The sequence below is a fragment of the Gallinula chloropus genome (assembly GCF_964237585.1).
Source record: "Gallinula chloropus genome assembly, chromosome: 11".
In the NCBI taxonomy this organism is placed as follows: Eukaryota; Metazoa; Chordata; class Aves; order Gruiformes; family Rallidae; genus Gallinula; species Gallinula chloropus.
In genome coordinates, this window is record NC_140096.1 from 6,731,284 (window position 1) to 6,751,666 (window position 20,383).

The window sequence follows — 20,383 nt, forward strand, 5'->3', positions numbered from 1 at the left end:
AAATGCTGTGGATGAAGGAATACCAAAGACCTTCTACAAGAACCTCCATAGACATGAAGCAGCAAAACTAACCTCACATAAGGGATGAGCATCATTTATCTGTATCTGCTTTTGAAACCTTATTGAAACAGCCTGATTTAACACCTGAATTTGTATTGATTTTCTCTCTTTGAACTTTATCCGTATAAACATTCGTTATTGGAAAGAACAGGAATTTCTGCTTGCTGTGGCTTACTCACTCACACTAGGAAGGTCTTTGCTGCAGTAGATGGCATGTATTGTCCCCTGGAATATGTGCTGAACTTCACCAGGTATTAGTGGGAGTTCTGCAGGCACGTGAGCGAGGAGCTGACTCCAACCATTTACCGGGCTTGCAAACACACCACACATACCTCTTGCTAAATCCTATTTTTACAGCAAGAAGAAGTCCCATTAAGTTTTCTTTCTTCTACTGTATAAAGGGGCATCAGAATTATTACACGGTACTTAGAGCTCTCAAGTACTACTCCTGTAAACAGATGAAAACATGTAAGATTATGGCATACTCGTCCTGTGCTCTTTCACAACGGATTTTTTCTTCTTTAAACAACAGTTAACTTCATCTAACTATTAGTGACTTGATAAAACTCAAAAAGTTCAAAAGCAGAAGTAGAAACAAACCTGGGATGTTTTCCTTTTCCAAAATAGGTTTGCTATAAAAAAAAAAAATAATCTCACCTTAAAAAAAAATCCCCCCAAAGGCGAGAGCAGCGCAGCCCCCAGGCCGCTCGCTGCAGTGCCTGCCCCATTTGCTATATGTTTGTCTATGCGTTTTATATAGAAGTATAAAGTTATGTCATAGTCAAAGGCACTAAAATCTAAATCATCTTCTTCCTAATATGACATGTGCTACTCCCCAACCAACGTCATTCCTAGTTTGAGATCATCGGAAAGGCATCATCTCAATACAAATGTTATCATGACGAGTCCTGACAGGGCTGGATCGCCCTCGGTTCCCAGCACAGAGTGGGAGCCAGAGGGATCCGGCTGCCCGCAGGATTACCTCTCGTTCCCTCAATCAGACCTTTTGATTCTGAGAGTCACACCGTGTGAACGTCACCTCTCCCACCACGTGTCACTGCTTCTCCGTCCGAGAAAGCAGTTTGTGTGTCAGCCCCGAGGTTTGGCTGCTACGTGCTGGATCTGGAGATCACACACGGCCACAGGGAATGGTCACTGTGGGTGAGATGCTGCACACACACGTTACTACTCACACGTTACCAACTCATTGTCTGGTGTAACCCCTGACCCCGATATGTGTCGCTCCCTGTCACACCTCGTGATGCGAAAGCCGTGAATGCGGTTCTGCCAAGCAAAGCATCCCTAACTGTAACCCTTCAGCTCTTCCTTCCATCCACAGTCACAGAAAGCCTTGATTGATATAATTCAATGTTAATGAAGTAGAAATTTAAAATTTCTTAAAAACCCCAAGGGCTGTATATGCTGCAAAAAAATCTGCAGTGACTCAAGAATAAAAAAGTATGGGATCTTTGTAGTAATGTGGTTTTCCCTCCCGTTGCCATGATGAGCTTAACCAACTAGGAAGCCTCAGCACGGCAACGGAAACTATCATCATAAAATGGTACAGTAATAGAGATAGCTAGACCAAGAAGGGGCAGGGTCTCCTGGGAAGAGGTCTGCAGAGAGGTCCAGTGACTGGTCATGCGGCTCAGTGTCAGGAATAATGGTTGTATGGTGGAAGGGGGTGCCCAATACCATTTTGGAAGTGATGATGCTGACGATGGGCAAGGTACTCTGTGTAGCTCATCGTCATCTTCTCACTACGGTACCTAGAAAAGAGCAAAGAAGCAAATTCATCCACTGTGACTGGGAAGCTGTGAGGAGAACTAACGGCAACAGGTCTGTGCTTCAGGCACTGGGGATAAGACAACTTGGGTTGCTCAAGGGCAGGGAGGGAACCAGCCTGGTCATTCTGGAATCACAGGACAAATTACAACATCAGAGCTTATGAAAAACATCTTAAGCAAACAGAGCCGATAAAAATTACTGCTTACTATGTTGCTGGAAGTAGAAACTGTTGATGATTTATTGAGAACATCCCACATCTTCAGCCAACTCCCTACAGAAACGCTATAAACAAGCACTACAGATTTTGGGGCTGTTTTTAAGCAATCAGTTACCAACTGTCTGCCAAATTCTGCTTTTAAAACCATCCCAGCTACATTAAATGGAGCTACATTCCTTTTAGACTAGAATCACAGAGTATCTCGAGTTGGAAGGGACCCACAAGGATCAGCAAGTCCAACTCCTGGCTCCTCCCAGGACTACCTAAACCTAAACCATATGACAAAGCATCATTAACACTCCCTTAACTCTGTCAGGCTTGGCTCCAGGACCACTTCCAACCTGACCTTCCCCTGAGGCAGCTTCCTTCCATTTCTGTGTGTCCCATGGTTGGTCTTCAGACAGAGATGATCAGCACCTCCTCCCCTGCTGCCCACCTTGAGGGCATTGTAGACTGCAATGGGATCAGACCCAGGAATGATGTCACCACTCTGCCTTCTCCAAACTGAACAAACCAAGTGACCTCAGCCCTTCCTCCTAAGTCCCACCCTCATGGCCTTTCACCACCTTGGTCATCCTCTTCTGGACACACTTGAACATCTGATGTCCTTGTGCTGAGGCACAAGCACTCGAGGTGGGGCTGCAACAGTGCAGAGGGGGACAATCATCTCTCTCAACAAGGTAGCAATGTCTGCTTGGTGCACCCCAGGACACAGCTGGCCCTTTTGGCCAACAGATCACACTGTTGAGTCACATTCCACTCACCATCAAACCAACCCCCCCATCCTTTTCTGCAGGGCTGCTCTGCAGCCTCTCATCCCTGAATTTGCATGTATAACTGGGACTTCCCTGTCCCAGGTGGAGCATCTGGCACCTGCTCTTCTTAAATTTCATATGGTTGGTGATTGCCCAGCTCTCTAGTCTGTCTAGATCTCTCTGTAAGGCCTCTCTACCCTCAATGGAGTCCACACCTCCTCCCAGTTTACTGTCAATCACTTAATGTACATTTGACTCCTGCCTCCAGATGGTTTATAAAAACATGGAAGAGCACCAATCCTAAAATCAAACCCCAAGGAACTCACTGGTGAGAGGCCACCAGCCTGATGTAAACCCATTTACTAAAACTCCAAGCCTGACCCATCAACCACTAACTGCTCACCCAACATATGATGGACTCACCTAGCTCTGTGCTGGACATTTTGTTCTGAAGGATACGGTGACAGACAGCATCAAAAGCTTTGCTAGAATCAAAACCCCCACATCTACTGGCTCCCCTTGGTCAAAGAGATGGGCAAACTTGGCATTAAAGGAAATTAAGTTGATTAAGCAGGACTTTTCCCTGGAGAACCCATGCTGGCTATGACCAATGACTGTGTCATCTCTCAAGTGTTTTGCAGTAACTCTCAGAATGAAATTCTCCAGAATTTTCGCAGGCACTGAGGTGAGACTGTCAGGCCTGTGAGCAACAGGGTTTGCCTTCTCACCCTTCCTGAAAAAGGGGACAACATTTGCAGGCTGCCCATCAACAGGAACCTCTCCAGACTCCCAAGACCACTGAAAAATGATGGGGAGAGGTCCTGTGGTAACATCAGCCAGCTGTGTATCTAAAAACAGAATTCAGGCCCTGACAAGAGATGTCTTGGATGTACCTGCATCAGTACAGCTGGACAACGCGGGACCATCGCCACATCTACACTTATCTGTGGGATGCACAAGCTGCACAAGACCAACCCGAGTCCACATTTCCACCAGTTTCACTCAGAAGGACCTTGCATAAGCTCTGACAGATGAGACTGGGTGAATCCAGCTACAGTGATTTAAAATACTGCCACCTCTCCCTTCTAGCATATTTCTCTTCTGTAGTTGCTCTGGTTGTTCTCTCCTCTTTTAGGTCTGAAACAAACACAACAGATGGCTCAACTACTTGCACTCACAACCCAACACAGAAGTTTGAACTACTGTGGAATAACTGCAGCAATTTAAGGTGCCAAACACATTGGCTTCTGCTGCCTCTTTGCTGGAGGAACTGAGCACATCACCTTACAGCTCCTCACTTCAGCGAACCAAAGGTGCCCAACACTTACTGGAACCAACAGCCTTTGCTAATGACATACTGGTTTAACAAATAACTGCCAGGCTTGGCTGAGAGCTGCAGCTCTTCTACTGATGTGCACGGGGTGCAGCACTCTGGGCTTGAGGGGTGAGCTGCTCTGTGAATGGATTTCCCCCCACACTATGAAACTAAAGCGTAAGCTTGGCGATTAATGGAGCTGGGTGTAAGTGGGTTGGAGCTGGGCAAAGGCAGCCTGGCCAGGATCGCTCTGCTGCTCATCTCTGCTCTCAGAGGGATTAGGAAATGCAGTTACTGTCTGCCCTACACACTGCACACTGGTACTTGTCTTGGCTCCACTGTTCTTTAGTTCCCTTCTTCAAACCCTGGGCAGAACCACAGGGCATTACCTTGCTGAACACACTTAGCAGTACACTAGCTCTGATCTGCTTAAAGCTTTTTTCACACACAGGATGTTTATTTCAATTCAGAGACTTGAAAAAAGAAGTTAAAGCATTTATTCCCTCTTTCCAATAGATGTTTTACTGTATAAGTAGTTAAAATAAGGCTCTGAAAAAGGCTGCCTGATGCTGGAAAGTGGTTACTGGTTTAATATGGCCATTTATAATCTGACAGCTTCAGACAGACACCCTTAAAAATTTCTTCTGCAGATTAAATTATGCTTCAGTTATTCCAGTTATCAGGCCAGTGACACTGCTACAAGTTCAGATGTTGTGAACTTGAAATATGCTAAACATGGGATGGTTGGTGGTCGGGGGGGATTTGGTTTGGTTTTGTTCTGTGCTCACAGCCCATTGCTCCAAACAGAATCATGTGGCTGGAAGAAAGTGTGTGCTATAAAGAATTACATTTTTTTCTTGGAAATGTAGATTCCTTATTTCTTGAGGTGTACAGAGATTGTCACTTAGGAGCTACAGCACTGTTACTCTTGCCCCTGGCTATCTCTTTATATTCTGTTTGAACAGTAGGTAACTCCATGTGCAGCCAAAATCAAAAGGAGACTGGGGCTCTGCATTTGGAAATGGAGATGAACTCTGTGCATCTTTCCTCCCTAGTTTAACCTTCAGAATAGCACATCCTCCTTCACCACTGCTACTCCACAGCAACCAGGTTCCTACAAGAATCCAGAATTCAGAATGGTCACTGGGACACAAGGTCTTTATACTTCATCCACAAGACCACAGAACAAGTAATTCCTCAAAGACTAAAATAGGTGTTTTTCTAAGAAATGCTTTTGCCTTTTATCAGGTCTAAACATGAACGACTGCTAGGTAACAGCAGGATTTGCAGATTAACTGGGCAAACTCAGAAGCTGAAAAGAACCAAAATCTCAGGTTTTTATCATGTAAAAGGGCATAAACAATCAGGAGAACCAGAGTATTCTCAGATGTCCAAAGTGAAAGGATTGGGCTTTAATTACAGACAAGGAAGTCAAGGCTGGCCTGCACCTCGCTGCAGTGAGAAGGCAAGAATTTCCAAAGAACTCAGGACACAGAAACAGGAGTAATCTAGACTGTTTTTAGAGCTAATCTTGTGACCCTGTGAGTCCCTGCAAGTCTGTAGAAGACAGAGAGGAGAACAGATTGGGGAAAGGATTTGAAGGTTGTTATTTGCATTAACAGAACGTCAGGTGTAGCCTCCCCATGGGGATGAGCAGCCAATACACCCTTATGACCTACAATTCAAATAGTTCTCATTTCTCCAAGCATGGACTAGATGCCCAGAGTTTAGCAGCAAGCTTATAAAAATAGTTTCTTACAGACATTCCCTCCTCCCCCCTTCACCATTTAACTACAATATTACAGGCAGAATATCTGCTGCTAATTCTAAACCACTTTGGCTCCCACCCACTCAGAAGCCCTCATGAACACATTTCATTGAAGTGAGCAGCATCAGAACACAGGAATGTGCAAGAGTGAGAGCACGAAGGAACATCTTGAATTCACGCCTGCACCCTGGGACACCCTGACAGGGCCTGTCAATCAGGTACCCGTTGTGTGCCTAACAGCCTTTAGGAGAAGGGAAACCTGTAGTCCACAGGAGAGAGAGACACACATGACTTGCTTTGGGGGCTGGTTCTGAGGGGCCCCTGTGCCTTCACAGGAGCAGCCCCATAGCACACTGCCTGCTCAATCCAAATTGTCAATGGCAGCAATCCTTGTTAACAACAGCCCCTGGAGATCCATCATGGGCAAGGAACCACCTGTGACAGACCAGAGCCAGTGCACTGCTGAGATTTCCAGAGTTCGGAAAGGAATCCCACAGGTGCCCCAATACACACGTAGCCTGATACTGAACAACAGCCCTTCCTTTCCTGCGCAGTGCTGCTCATCCCTGTGCAAGGCACAGAGATTTGCACAAGTCTGCACTGCTACTGTGAAAAGAAGCATTAATAACATATCCAGGAGAGCTCTACTGTTAACAGCTGGAACAAGCACTTACCAGGAACGAGCTTTACAAAGCCAGGATTTACCTGTAGCGGGCGGGATGCGTACCTGGTTAGCTTTATTGTTTTCCTGAATTCATTAGTAATCGGAGCTTTGTAGCCTCCTTTCCTCAGTAAGGAATCTATGGTTTGAATGTGGTCCCATCCTGTTGAATTTTACAGAAGTAAAAATTAGTGAGAAATACAGCATTAAGGACAGAAGTTGCAAGAACACAGTACAGTAGATAGTTATGGATAATGAAGTGCTCTGCAGTTGAAGGAAACAGGCACACAGGATGCCTTTGCACAGTTTGCTCTGCAAACACCACACATTTTTATCTCACAGTTCAAATACTTTAAAAGGGGACCCACTATATCCAGGTGTCCTCTACTGGGGGCATGTTACAACATCCAACTTTCCTGAAACATTCAGGTATGACCATTACTTTATAAATCGCTACGACAGGATGAAAGGTAACATTTCTGCATCAAATAAAGCTTAGAAGAATTATTAGTTGAACATGTGCAGAGAACTTCAGAAATACTTCTCCATAAATACCATGTGATACTCCTAATTTCAGTACTACTATGGTATGTTATCGCTGGTTGGGTAATAACAAAAAGTGATGGATTAAAAATACAGATTCATTATTGTTCTCAATAAGAGCTTCATGCCATTCAAAACTCCTGCTTATTGATTTATAAAGCCTAAGATTTTAAGTGGCTGTTAGACACATTATTTCCAAAAGCTGCAATTTGATTAGTTGCATTGTTACATTAAAAAAAAGAAGAAAGAAAAAGGGTTGTTTTGGGTACATGAAAAAATACAAATGGGTAGTTTTGGGGAGAGAGTGAGGTTGTAATATGTGGTCTACTAAAGCTATTTAGAAATTTAAACCAGCACACAGACCCTCCCTCTCAATTCCTGAATTTAAAAAAAAAGGTTGTTAAGTGATCACCAAAAGTCTTGACAAAACCACACTTCCTTAACTACCCAACCTTCGATTCCAAATCAGACCAGAAACTGTCCTGGAAAGTCTCAACTTTAAATAATAATGTTTGGAAACAGAATTATCAATCAAAGAGGATCTCAGTTAAGGTTTGGGTTTATTCCTTCGTAGATCAACTCAAATATAAAAAAAAGAAAAAAAAAAAAAGCAGTGTAAAGTGTAAAAGATGTGACACACTGCCAGCCCCCTGAGCAGAGACAGTCCCAAAGGTTACTGGTCAATAAAATCTACTATTGGTTCTTTAATTCACAAACTTAGGTCTGCACCTCTATTAAAAGCAACTTTATCAACATTATTTTGGACTTTCATATTGGAAGTAATTCCCTTCCACCCACCAAAAAAATCCAGGAAGCCAGTGTTTGTAGAAGGAATTAAGTACAGCAGAAAGTACCTAACTGAAAAAGAACAAACCCAAAACTCCACAACTTGCTCCCTGCAAATTTAGGAATAAATCAGCTGTTGAGATGACTGACCAGGCATCCCATTGCTTCAGTTTTTGCATGTCACCAAACCCACAGCACAACAGCTGCATGAAAACCAGCAGCTTTTAACAAGTGCAAAGCTGGCTGTCAGCACTGTACCCCCCCTCCATCCTTTATTTTCCTGCAGCTACACCATTCATGGCTTGTTTAAAAACCAGCTACAATTGACTGAATCCCTGTAAGGGGAGTGATCAGGCACGTAAGTGGCATTTTATATAAGAGTCTTCTTACAATTAAATATTGCTCCAGCATCTGACATCAGTGCAAGGTCAAATATTGCATTTTAGATTTATATGTACGTTTAATTTCTTCACCAGATCATATGAAATAAAGTGCAACAATGACCTTGCTCCTTTGCAACCTCCGGTAAGTAGGTGGCGGTGCGTTTTGATCCTTTTTCATTGATGAATTCTATTCTAATGCCATGTACACCCACCTGCAAGAAATCGGCAGCTGTATTAGTACATTGAAAGGGAAAAATAAAGATACACGAGATCTGTAACACGACCAAACCCCCTGTGAACCTTGCCAGGCTTAACAGCGTTTTGCAGAGAGTTTCAAGAGGTGGTAGGTGTGGGATTGGATGTGATGACTTTGAAAGGCATCCACCTTACAGCCTGGTAAGGTCAGCAGCAGCACCAACACGTTCCCCGGCTCCCCAGCACGGAGCTTTGTTGCTGGGCTGTAGGGAAGCCCCGTTGAGATGCAAAAGTCATCCTGTCTCCCTCCAACACTGTCAGCAATGTTGTTGCTGATAAAATCACATGGTCACCAGACACAATCTGCAGGCGACCAAACAGCTGGCAAATCGAATGACGCTTCAATTAAGAGCATTAATTTGGTTCAAATTAACAACTGAACAATGGAAGATCTGTCACACTACCAACTCGAGCCCGGAGCCTTCAAAATTTCTCCTAATGTATGACAAGGAAATGGCAATAATCCAAAGCATTTGGCTTCAACTTCTATTTCCATGCTACTAAGCACTTGAATATGACAAAATGCCAGTATGGGAACCAAAACTCCTGAAGCCAAAGAGTCAGATGTACAGAAAGTTGAACTGCCAAAAAAGAGAAAAAAAAAAGGTAAAAATTAACTAAATAAGAGGATGCCAGGCACCTTTCCAGGGTGTTATTTAAACACTCCTGTTCACAAGGTACAATCGCTCTGTTGTGAGGATCAGATATTACAGTTGGACTTGATCTCAAAGGTCTTTTCCAACCCAGTGTTTGATTCTGTGGCATTCCACTGCTGGGAAGTTCTCAGCTGCTTCTGAGTTCCATGTGTAAACACAAAGCAGGAGGAGACCGATGGTTTTGTGTTCATGCCCACGTAACTAACATGTTATTTCCATTCAAAGCCGAAGTTCCCAACGTCATACGTGGAAGTGGTTTATGTTTAAAGGGGACAAGTGGTACTTGGGCTGGCACTTCTTTCAGCACACAACATCAGTAGAAAAGTACTGTCAGAGCTTTTCCAGTTGCAAACGATTTTACTGTAACTGCATGACAGTCAAAAACCAAATGAGGAATATTTACAAAGCTCTAACACTGTTCAATTAATGTATCAGCTCACACTAAGACTTTATTTTTTAATCTTTCTCATCTGTATAAATGATAGGAGCACGGGGGAGAGGGAGGAAGAGTCTCCTTGCAGCTGGCCATGGCCTCAGTGGTCCCCATGAACCGACTGTTTCTAACCCAGCAGAAATTGCCTGGAGACCAACGAATTTAATTCACTGCACATTTTCACAGGGTATTTCATTACCAAACACTGCTAAACCCAACTTTCATAACATGGGTATATAACCACCAGAGACATCTGATCTGTATCCTCAGATGATGTCACTGTGAGCCCAGAGGGCCTGGAAGCCAAATGACACAGAAATGAGCCCAATGATGTCATTCCAAGTTTTCACAGCTGCTGGTTCTGTCTCTCTCTATTCAAATGTCCAAGCTCAAATATTTTCAGACTCCAGACACCTTCACATCCCACAGCCAGATTCCAAATTCTACACTGTTCAGCATAACAGCCATCACACAGGATTCACAGGAAACTAGCCAGAAGCACTGGTGATGTATGAAGTATGACGCAATGCTCAAGCGGTAGCGATTGCGTCACACTGGATGTTCCCCATTAACCATCTGAATAGACTTTCAGCCCCACGTCTGTGGAAAAAAAAAGGGAGATGTACAGCAAAATGACTGAGGCAACACAACCTCACCCACAATTCCTCTGGTTGGGAAAGCTTCACTGCGTCCTGTGAAGCATGAATTCCAACTGGATGGCTAAGCAGCATGCTTAGTCCAGTATAAATGGCTTTTCATTGTTTAGCTCCAGTTAAAACCAGGCTGGAGTTAAATTGGGTTATTGCCCCTAACACCTCTCCCTGTCTATCTCAGTTGGGCTGAGAAAAAATGATTCCAAAATCCACTGCAAAACCAAAGCTCAAGCAACTCTCACACTCAACTGTTCTGACTCCAAGTTCCAAACTAGAATTCAGTTCCCCTTGTACTGACCCTCCAGCCCAGAGGAAGAAGTACCACTGTTCTCGTTAGATTATCAACACAGAATTTGGGTAAGCATCTAAAACATTAAGCCTTAATGAAATTTAAGCTTCCAGTCCACTGTGGAGTAAATTATCATCAAATAACCATTCTACTCAATCTACTGCACTGAAATTGGTAAGACTTACATGCAATTATCAATAATTGGCTTAAGATTAATTGTAAACATTTTTTTTGAAAGACATTATAGCAGGTAGCAAAGAATCCCTTATGGAGAATCCACAAGGAATATCCCAGAGCTGGGGTAGTGCAACACCTCCCTGGTGTTACAACCAAGTGTTTGCCCGTTCCCAAACTCCACTCACTATTTGCTGCTCTCCACTCCAGACTAACTGCATCTCCGACGTACGATCCTCACTGCCAGGATGCCGGTTCAACTGTGGCACATCTGCTTCTGCCTCTCTGTTCTACCCACGCAGGCATCCATGTAACCACCTGAATGACCACACCAGGCTGCTCTGGCTTCTCCTAATCCTTCTCCTCACTTGTCAGACAGATCATGGAGCAGTGGCAAGCTAGAAACGTTTTCAAACAAAAAAAGCTGGCCCATAACTTGCACTATTTATTCCTTACGATACCACATAGCATAGAAACTCTTCCCTTTATTTACTGAACTAGTGCTATGGCAAGAGCTGTGTAAAACCTGTCTGGAAACAGAGCACTTCCAATTCAGTGAAGCTCCTCTCACTTTTTGTTAGCTGAATTGTACAGCCTTTTTAAGCCCCACACTTGTACCAAACATGCTGGATTCTTTCTGATTTAACAATGAAGGGAAAAGACTACTCAGGAGATACGTCTCCACTTCATGAGAAGCATTCCTTTTTTTAATAGACCGTGTATTTACATACATGGAATCACTGAACAGCATCTAAAGAGAACCAAATACTGAGATTAAGACTCTTCCTTCTCTGTTCTAAGGAGTACAAGCTGCAGGAGTTGCTGGTGTTGCCGCACTTGCAGGAAGAAAAGGTTTTCCACAACACTTAAATGTACAATGAAAAGCTTAGCTACCTTACAGTCAGCATAAGCTAATATTTAAACCAGCACACATGGGCTAAAGACCTTTTGCATCAACACCACAAGCATGTATAGTTCTGCAGATTTTACTGAAGAACAGCAACTTCAGGGCAAAGGTATTCTAAGGAAGAGCTGCTGGTCAGTTCTAGTTAGTTACTACCCTGTTGGAACTACAGTAATGCTTTCCAACAGGTTTCTTATTGTAAGTATGTACAATCATAATGTTTGATGATGCTTTAACACAAAAAACGGGAGAGGGTCTGAATTACCAAGATGAGCTTTACTTTCCAGTGAAAAAAACCATAGATTCTTAATTAATGCAAAACATAAATTAAGAAGGTGTTTGTTTGCTATAACATGAAATAGAGAGGAAATAAATCAAGGCACTTTTCAGTGTTTCCAGGAAAAAGAAATTAGGCAGGGGCTACTTTAAGTCATTTCCCACTCTAATGCATCTAGACCCTCTCTCAGAGGCAGAGCCTGTAGCACCACAGCTGAAATCACAAGATACCTTGTATGTACCACTTCTGGGATCTGTATCCCCTCACTGGACTGTCTTGAGTGTAGGCTTATTGACCCACGTTGCAGACTTACAGGCTTCACAAACCAGCCACAAGATCCTTCTAAAGGACCCAAAAATGTGACACCTTGCAACAGTCTATTCAAATTCTTCCACATTCCTGCTCCTGGGGTGCTGCTAGCTACACACACAGTTCCCAGCGCAACGGGAGATGCATTAAGATGCAACAGCACAACTGGAGGTATCCTGAGGCAGGAATTCAGAATTGTGCAGGGAAGAAAAGACTTGGTAGAAGGACAGATCAAGAAGATGAGCTCAAGAAAATGGAAATATGAATAAAGCTGAATTTATGTGGGGAAAGAATGACTGCTATCGATACCAAACGTGTTACCAAGTAATTGGTCTTTGTGAATTGTCTCCCAAGTAGTCCTTTGATAGCTGATCATTTATTAGAGCACAGTACTATCAAAAAAAGAAACCTATCTTAAGAGTTTCTCATGTTGCCCATCTCTTTGAGGCAGAAAGGTTAGGAAACTGGCCCACAGCAGTATGCAGCGGGCGCTGTCGAGGAGAAATGAAGCAGCGTGTACACTACCGGTGTCACTTTGGAGCCCGACATCTGCTCAGCTACTAAAGCACACAGCAACTCATAGACAGTGGTGGGTAAACAAGAATGCTACATTATATTTTAGGAAGCATCCTCATGACCCATGGCACTGAAGTGGTCCTTTAAAGGGCTGTACCCTCTTCAGGTACTTTTACAGAAGGTGAAAATAGGGAACTAATTCACATGGGAACTGATAGCTGCCAGTTCACTCATATCGCCTGTTTACTTGGTTAAAGTTTCTGCTGCAAAAAGATCTCACACCTGCAATACTGATTTATTTAGTTTGGGAAGATAATTCAGTAATGGGAGAAAAGGAGATCACTCTGCTTCAGGATACAGGAGACACTCAAAAGCCCTGTCTTCAACTGCTCTGGTCTTTAAGCACCAGAGCACCAGAGGTGTCCAAACCAGCACTTCTGAAATACTGTGACCTCTTGTCAGGGAATTGTCGAATTGGCTCCCACAGTACCATGAGGAGCAGACCCACAGAGGTCAGGGCTCCCAACCAGGCAGGTGTTTGTAAGGATGATTTGGAAATTAGCATCATAAGGGATAAAAGATGCAGGACCTCTCTTTACATCGTAACTCCACAGACATCATCCCAAAACGTCTTTGTGCATTGCATAACTGCAGCTCCCTTAAAAGACACAAGCATGACTTAAGCTGTTATCTCTGACAGGGGCACAAACAGTGATGAATCATTCTTTCAAGGACTAACAATTACAAATTTTATCTTTGCCATATTTATACACACACCCTAACCCCTTCTGCATAGAAAGCTTGTAGATCAACCACAATTATACATGATAGGAAATACTGAGAAGAGCATTTCACTTCTAGGAGAAAAGAAAAAAACACCAAATCACAGAACCTATTTTGTGACCATTTCTTAGAATTCCTAGGAATTTGCTAGAGATTTTAAAGCCCAACCTTTAAAAAAACCCCCTTAAATACGAGAGAGCAATTAAGTAAATGGCTAACACAAGGGCTATTATGTTTTTGACCCCTCTGTTCTTCCCTCCTAAGTCAGTGCTTTCTGATAAGATGAATCATGAGAACCCATAAGATCAGTCTGACCTGAGCAAGACAACAGCTCTGCATTAAGCTGCTTTACACTGTTGTTAAAGTCTCAAGGATTCTGCAACCAGATATAGAATAGCCATTGTAAAAAAAGCTGCCTTTGTTTTACACAGGTATTGAAGTTACGAATCAGAAGTCTCCCCAGGAACAAAGTTAAAACCAGTTTTTTCAAGGGAAAGTGAATTTCTTTGGTTTCAGCTTCTCTTTAAGGACAATTTTGGTCATCTCAGAAGTTTATTATTGAGAGAATAGAACTGCATCTAATTATTATAGACTACCACATGGAAAGAGCTAAATTCTATTTCATGATGCACTTTACACTTTTAAGGAGACACTTTCTGAGTGTATTCACAGTCTGATTTTTAGTAAGTTATAATAAAGGAAATTAAATTGACAACATCACAACTGTTACCTCCAGAAGTCAACCTACTAAGGCAGAAAAATTCTACCAGCTTTCATTTTGACTTCTAGCTTGGTTTAGTACCAGAAGTCACTACCCTTCTGTTAACTTGAAAACACTGTTTGAAGCACGCTAATGGTTCACCAACAAGAGAAGCTGCTTCTCTGAGAAAGGCTTGTGTGCATTCTCAACAAGACAGTTTCAGGGAAGATTTATTTTTGGTCTGACATTACATAAAAAAATGAATAATTCTGATTAAAGTGAAAATGCTGATAAACCCCAAAGGAAGTTTACACTCATCTCATTCAGACTTACATATCAGAAGTTAAGAAATTCTTGTCATTACAAGCTGAATAGGAAACACATTTTTATTAGATTTTCAGCTCCTGTAGAATCCAAACTGCTCGGTACCACCACTCCCACACAGTAGGGCCTCTTACCCTTTTAACAACAAATGAAACTTCTATGTGTACCTATTTGTTAAGTATGAATGCAAGAGAAAGCCTCCTCTCCTCTTAAGCAATCCTATTATTTAGTAGGGTCATTATTAGAAGGAAATACTGGAACTTGTACAGTGTCTCTGGCATTGTAACATCCCTGCCATCATACATGACCATTTCAACATGTTTTTAATGTCCACCCAAATGCAGACAGACCAACACGACAACCATACAGACTGAGATGAGAAGTGCAGTGACTTGTTTTTTCCAGTGGGAAAAAGCAGAATATCACAGAATAACCCTTTCTTCAGTACACCTTCCCAGAAAGCATTCTGAAAGCAGCATTTGCTTCCTAATCTCTTTTATGAGGCTGTTCCAAGAGGGCATGCAGGTTTCCTAGAACCTAACAATTAAAATTGATTCAGCTCAATGTGTAAGTAGCAAAGAAAACAAAGGCAATGATTTTCTTGGCCTCATTGCGTAAGGGCTCTGTGGGGTCTGTGCAGGACACTCGCTCTGAAAGCAGAAGAATGTTGGGAAAGGTAAACTGCTCACTTCCACAAGCTAAATAAGGTGGGTTGCTTTAGGATTGCTATTTTTTGCAGTGCTTATTCCCAGCAGCATACATCAGACCATAGACTTTCCTACTGGAACATCCTCTTTTCAGAACCAATGACTGTTCTGCCATGTTGCAGTAGTTAGCTTTGCTGCAAAAGCAAACAGTACTGTGCTTGATGCAGTCTCACACACTCTAAGTGCTGAAAAGGACAAGAATACACCTGTATTCCATTTGCACGGCTCAGGCTTTTTTAAGGTGATGACAATTCTACCAAAATCTTTTGAATCTGTGCAGAAAACAACGTGTAGAGAGTGCAAAACGACAGGTACACTAAACACATGCAGATAATTCCCAGGGCATGACTTCTGCTACAGATGTTACAGGCATCAAAGTAATTTTCTTAAAAGATATCTGACATCCTTACCTCCCAGTCCATGTAGTCACATACATCTTCAAAGTTAGTGAGGAGAGACACTGAGCAGAAAAGCCGTGGCAGCTCATCCCTCGTCATTGGGGGGAAACGACTATCTTTAAGGGCACTGTTGAAGACAAAACAGAATTTCAAAGGATTTTTTTTTTTTTTTAAAGTTCAAGGATCTAATGAATTAACTGAAAAGCATATAAAGGAAAAAAATCCTGATGAAACGATGATCAGTTCAATAATCCAGTTGCCAGTGTAACACACTGACCAGCATTCCCAACTCTTCCCTTAGACATCTGTTTCAGATTGTGTCTGGCCCAACAGAGGCATTCTGGGGGTTATTCCTTCCCCAGATGATTTTGCTACTGTGACAATCTTACTAATGAAGCACCTGGAAGTTTTTTTGAAAGTTACAAAAGCAATAGCTGTTCTACTTGCAATTGAGTAAAACCCTTTCAAAAAATCTAAAACAATAGGGGGGAAATTCGGCAACCATCAAACATGTAGTAACCAAACTGCAGAACTTCACTATTCAGCTGAAAAAAAGATAAAATCCACACAAGCAGAATATTCTCCAAAAGTAGAATAATATTCATGCTTGCTGGCACAGGAAAATATAAAAAGGTAAAAACATCCAGGGGCTCTACAGCCCTGTAAACCTACAGGACTCGAAGATGTTCTACAACACTGAAGAAATGGTTAGTAACAGGGAAGCATGAAACAGCTAAGCTAGTCCTCAGGTTAACATACCATTCTATAGGCAAACATACATCTCATGGAGTAAAAGTCAATGCAGAGGAGCTACCTGTGCACGTTCCAGCACGCTTTGAAAAACAGAGCAGTTAACAGACAGTAAGCACTACCACGAGTAAGAACACTTGTAAACACCTACTTGCATAAGCCCCGGTAAAGAACCAGTTAAATTAGAAAAGGGAAGGGGAAAATGAGTATTGGATCTCATAACTTTTGTCTTCAGATTTGAAATATGACACATACAAATACACTCATCTCTGACAAAAAGTTATCTGCTAACTCAGCTTTTTGATGAGTAAATAGAATGTAGGAGACTTACTAAAGTAATATCAAGTTCTTCACACGTCTCATTGTTTCATCTACCAATTAGATCATTCTTACTCGGTTTACTTGGCATACACAGTGCTTGCCATTAGTTGGTATGACAACAGCCATGGTGTTTAGAATATGGCATCAGATCTCCGCATCTGGTATCCCCATTTCATGTGACAAATAATACAACTTTATTAAAGCAGACCAAATAAGGGCATGTATGCAAAACACACAGTTTAGCTAAAGGAAATTTGAATAGCCTACTGAAGAGCACCCAGAGAAAAGTAACATTTCATTAACAAAGAGCAAATTCAGTTATCTTAGGAAACTGTATACATAGATATTGCCAATATATGTTTAATCCTGTTTTTCATAATTTATGCAACAATCTTACAATGCAAAACGTTTCCTGCACTGTGAACTTAACAGCCTCCAAAAATGTTTGGTTTTTTTACGCAACTTGATACTAGGAGTTTAGCTAAGCTTCAATTCCCCTTCCTAAAGCTGTCAAAATGCATACCAGAGTGTATTTCAACTTTCTGAAGCAAAGGGTCTCTACCACGGGTGTAAGCCCAACCCCAATTATCTTAGCACTAGGAGTTCCAGGCAGATTCTCACTTGCTGAAGATCTGTTGCACTGGCATCACCAGGTGAGAAGCCGTCCTTAACTGAATGCACTCGACGCACGCGTAAGCCACATCTCAGCCAGGGCACTCACACACAGGGATGGCCATTTGAAACAAGCCGGGCGAATCATGACAAGTTTCAATATTGCTAAAATGCTGAGAAATGAGGCACACAAAAGCCTCATACACATATATGCAGCAACTTAGTTCAGCTTTAGTGAAAGCAGAGCAATGCAGTAAACCTTGTGTGCTTATTAGCAAGCTTAGTCTGCTAATTACATTATTCAGTAATATGACAGTGGCACAAGTGCCTTGCTTTCATGTAACTACCTCACAGCAACTAAAATATTGTTTATGAAATGATAGAGCCATTTCAACTACACCCACTTCATCCAGAGCTGCTGGGAGCTATCCTTCCTTGACAGCCAGCTGAAATATTGCCCCTCAGCACCTCCATGGCACCACACTTCAGTGTACATAATGCGTGCAGGGACGCACGCTGCTGAATGTGAGGTAACCTGGCAGGACAAGATCAGACTGGAGCCACAGTCTCTGACACCACTATGACTGGTCAATACAGAATATTGCTGCTTTTCTGATCCTCCTTTCCCCATCTCTAGACTCCATATTACAATTCATTGGCATCTTTCAAAACACCTTTGTCTTTGTTGTTGGGTAAGTAAAACCAAGATGTACCTGGAGAAATCTGTGATGGCAAATGATCAGCAGTTGGAACAAAACATACTGAAGGGTGATGCCAACAAGAACACATTCATTTGTACTGATTAGCTACACATGAAGTATTACATCTGCTAATGCAAAAATTATGAAACCAAAATAATCCAGCCATTTCATCAAGAGCCAGTTTTGGAAGAACTGGCTTTAAACTTAATAACCCTGCCCTAATGAGTTTGACCTAGGTGCATCACCTGCTACTTTAAAAGATGAATATTTCCTAGTTTTAAATGCTGTGTATCAGTCACCTCCTCAATCACTGTTTTATTGCTGCCATGGTTGAAACTCTGAAGTAAGTTCAAAGTACCTTCTGAAAGTTCAAGAGCAGCTTCGTATCATCTCCTCACAGATTAACTGTTTTCATTTCTCATTTCTGCAGGCTTGGTTAGCAGAAGACATACACCATCAGAGATGCTTCCCTTCAGGCTTTGGCTGTTATCCTTAAGCCTCAATGTTCTCTCTGTGGGCAGCGACAAAATCACCATCTACTTACCGTGCTGGTGATGTCAGTAAAACACGCAGATGTCATCACATCCAGTAGTGCTCCCCATGGGCAGCTGCCCACACTGTGCCAAACTGATGCTCTCAATGGTTAAAACAGGCTGGTATCATGCTCAGACATGTCAGCAGATCTCAACGCTTACCAAGGATAAAAAAGCTTGCACAAGCTTTTATTTTTGTTGCTCCTCTTCTGGGAAGAAAGCTACCAGTTTCTAGAGGCAGCAGTTTAGCACTTATCATAAATTTCATATGCTCTACAGAGACGTATGTACGTAAATCCAGACTTCTGCCTTGCCTGCCATGTCAGCATCCTCTTGGTGACCAAATCTGAGCAAACACAAAGTACAGCCAAGCTAACATACAGTCCTCCTGCAGAGCTCGTCACGGGTCTGAGCTGTTCAGAGTGAAGAGTCACCGTATAACCGCGTGTCCGCATTCCTGATTAGCAGAGGAGGCTTTCTTCTGGTTATTTGATGGAATCATTATTTTTGTAGTATTAGAAGGTGACTTTACAGTCTTATTCAATGCCATATTGTTCTGTCAATTCTTTTGTTAGGACAGAGGACTCTTATGGAACAATACCCAGCATATAAAATACCAGGTTGAAAAAAAATATTGAATTCACTATTTTTCTGCTAAACTTAGAATTAACTAAGTTAACTTAGGGTAAGTGAAGATAACTAATAAAATAATTTGGGAAAAGTAAGCAGAGCTTGAAACTACTTTTAAAGAAAACAACCCTCATTTAAAAACTGTTTTTAAAACCTTCTGTTCTTTATTCCTTAACAGCCAGAACTAATTTACCTATATGGCTGCTGATCTGGTAGAGGAAAGCTGAAAAGCAGCAGTGTCAAGCAAGGGGAATGCTAGCAGGCTAATACAAGGACACTGGTTTTTTGACATGGAGTTCTGCTCCAGGTTGAAAGTGAAGCAAAGTTAAAAATGAATGCTGTTCAAAGAAAACTATTTTTAGACACAAAATACATGCACCCACTCAGTCCTGCCTGTCCTACTAAGATCAAGAAATTGCCAGTCAGGAAAGAAACAAAACAGTGTTGCCTAACTATCAGTTTTTCTTCAGCTGAGCCATACTATACAAATCTCAGCTTCTCTTCAAATGAAATTTATTTGTCCATAAGCTCTATAGAAATATTTTCCATTAATTTCCTTGTACCCTCCTCCTTGTATCTGTGATATAGAAAAGCCTGCAACCACTTTACAAAGACACTGCAAATATTTAAGGAAAAGGAAGTTGTTCAAAGTATTTTGAGTTACTATGACAAACAGCATGAAGTTTAGTAAGAGATAAAAGGCCTTTTTTTACACTTCCTTAGATGACATCTCATTTTTGTAAAATACCATCAGAGAAGCTCTTAGAATGATCTGAAATAATAGTATGAGCAGGTGGATGAAAATGCAGCATACCCTTGCGCTGGCCAGCTCTAACTTCTGTAGGCTATAAAAATGCTTTAAAAAAAAGAAGTCAGCTTCAGAAGTCAGTCTTCTTTAAGAACCTTTGGCTCCTAAATCTAATTTGGCAGATGGGTAACATACAACAGGACACAAACTGGGAAATAAGAAACAGCAATGAAGCTACACCAATCAGTTTGAATTTAAAGAAACCTTTAAAAAAGTTTGATAGCACAGAAGAAATACATAAAAAATATATAGTAAGGAAGGATTTAAGTGTAGATTAATGACGGTATTAAATGATTTAAGTTCTTAATATTTTATTGCTATCCAGTAACAATTATTAACAACAAAATTTCTCAGTAAACCTCTTTTTCAGGGAG

At 41.9% G+C, this 20,383-nt stretch overlaps 1 protein-coding gene across 2 annotated transcripts in view; it reads right to left on the reverse strand.

The window, feature by feature from the left end:
• Nucleotides 1-1,714: 1,714 nt before the first annotated feature.
• AMMECR1 (AMMECR nuclear protein 1) overlaps nt 1,715-20,383 on the reverse strand; it is a gene marked incomplete at both ends in the record, with an annotated part of 97,099 nt that continues 78,430 nt past the window's right edge. For both annotated transcript variants that reach the window (XM_084269113.1, XM_084269114.1), the window contains 4 exons: nt 1,715-1,829; nt 6,631-6,727; nt 8,398-8,488; nt 15,667-15,781. In XM_084269113.1, coding sequence (XP_084125239.1) covers nt 1,715-1,829; nt 6,631-6,727; nt 8,398-8,488; nt 15,667-15,781 — 418 coding nt within the window. The remainder of the gene's footprint in view (nt 1,830-6,630; nt 6,728-8,397; nt 8,489-15,666; nt 15,782-20,383) is intronic.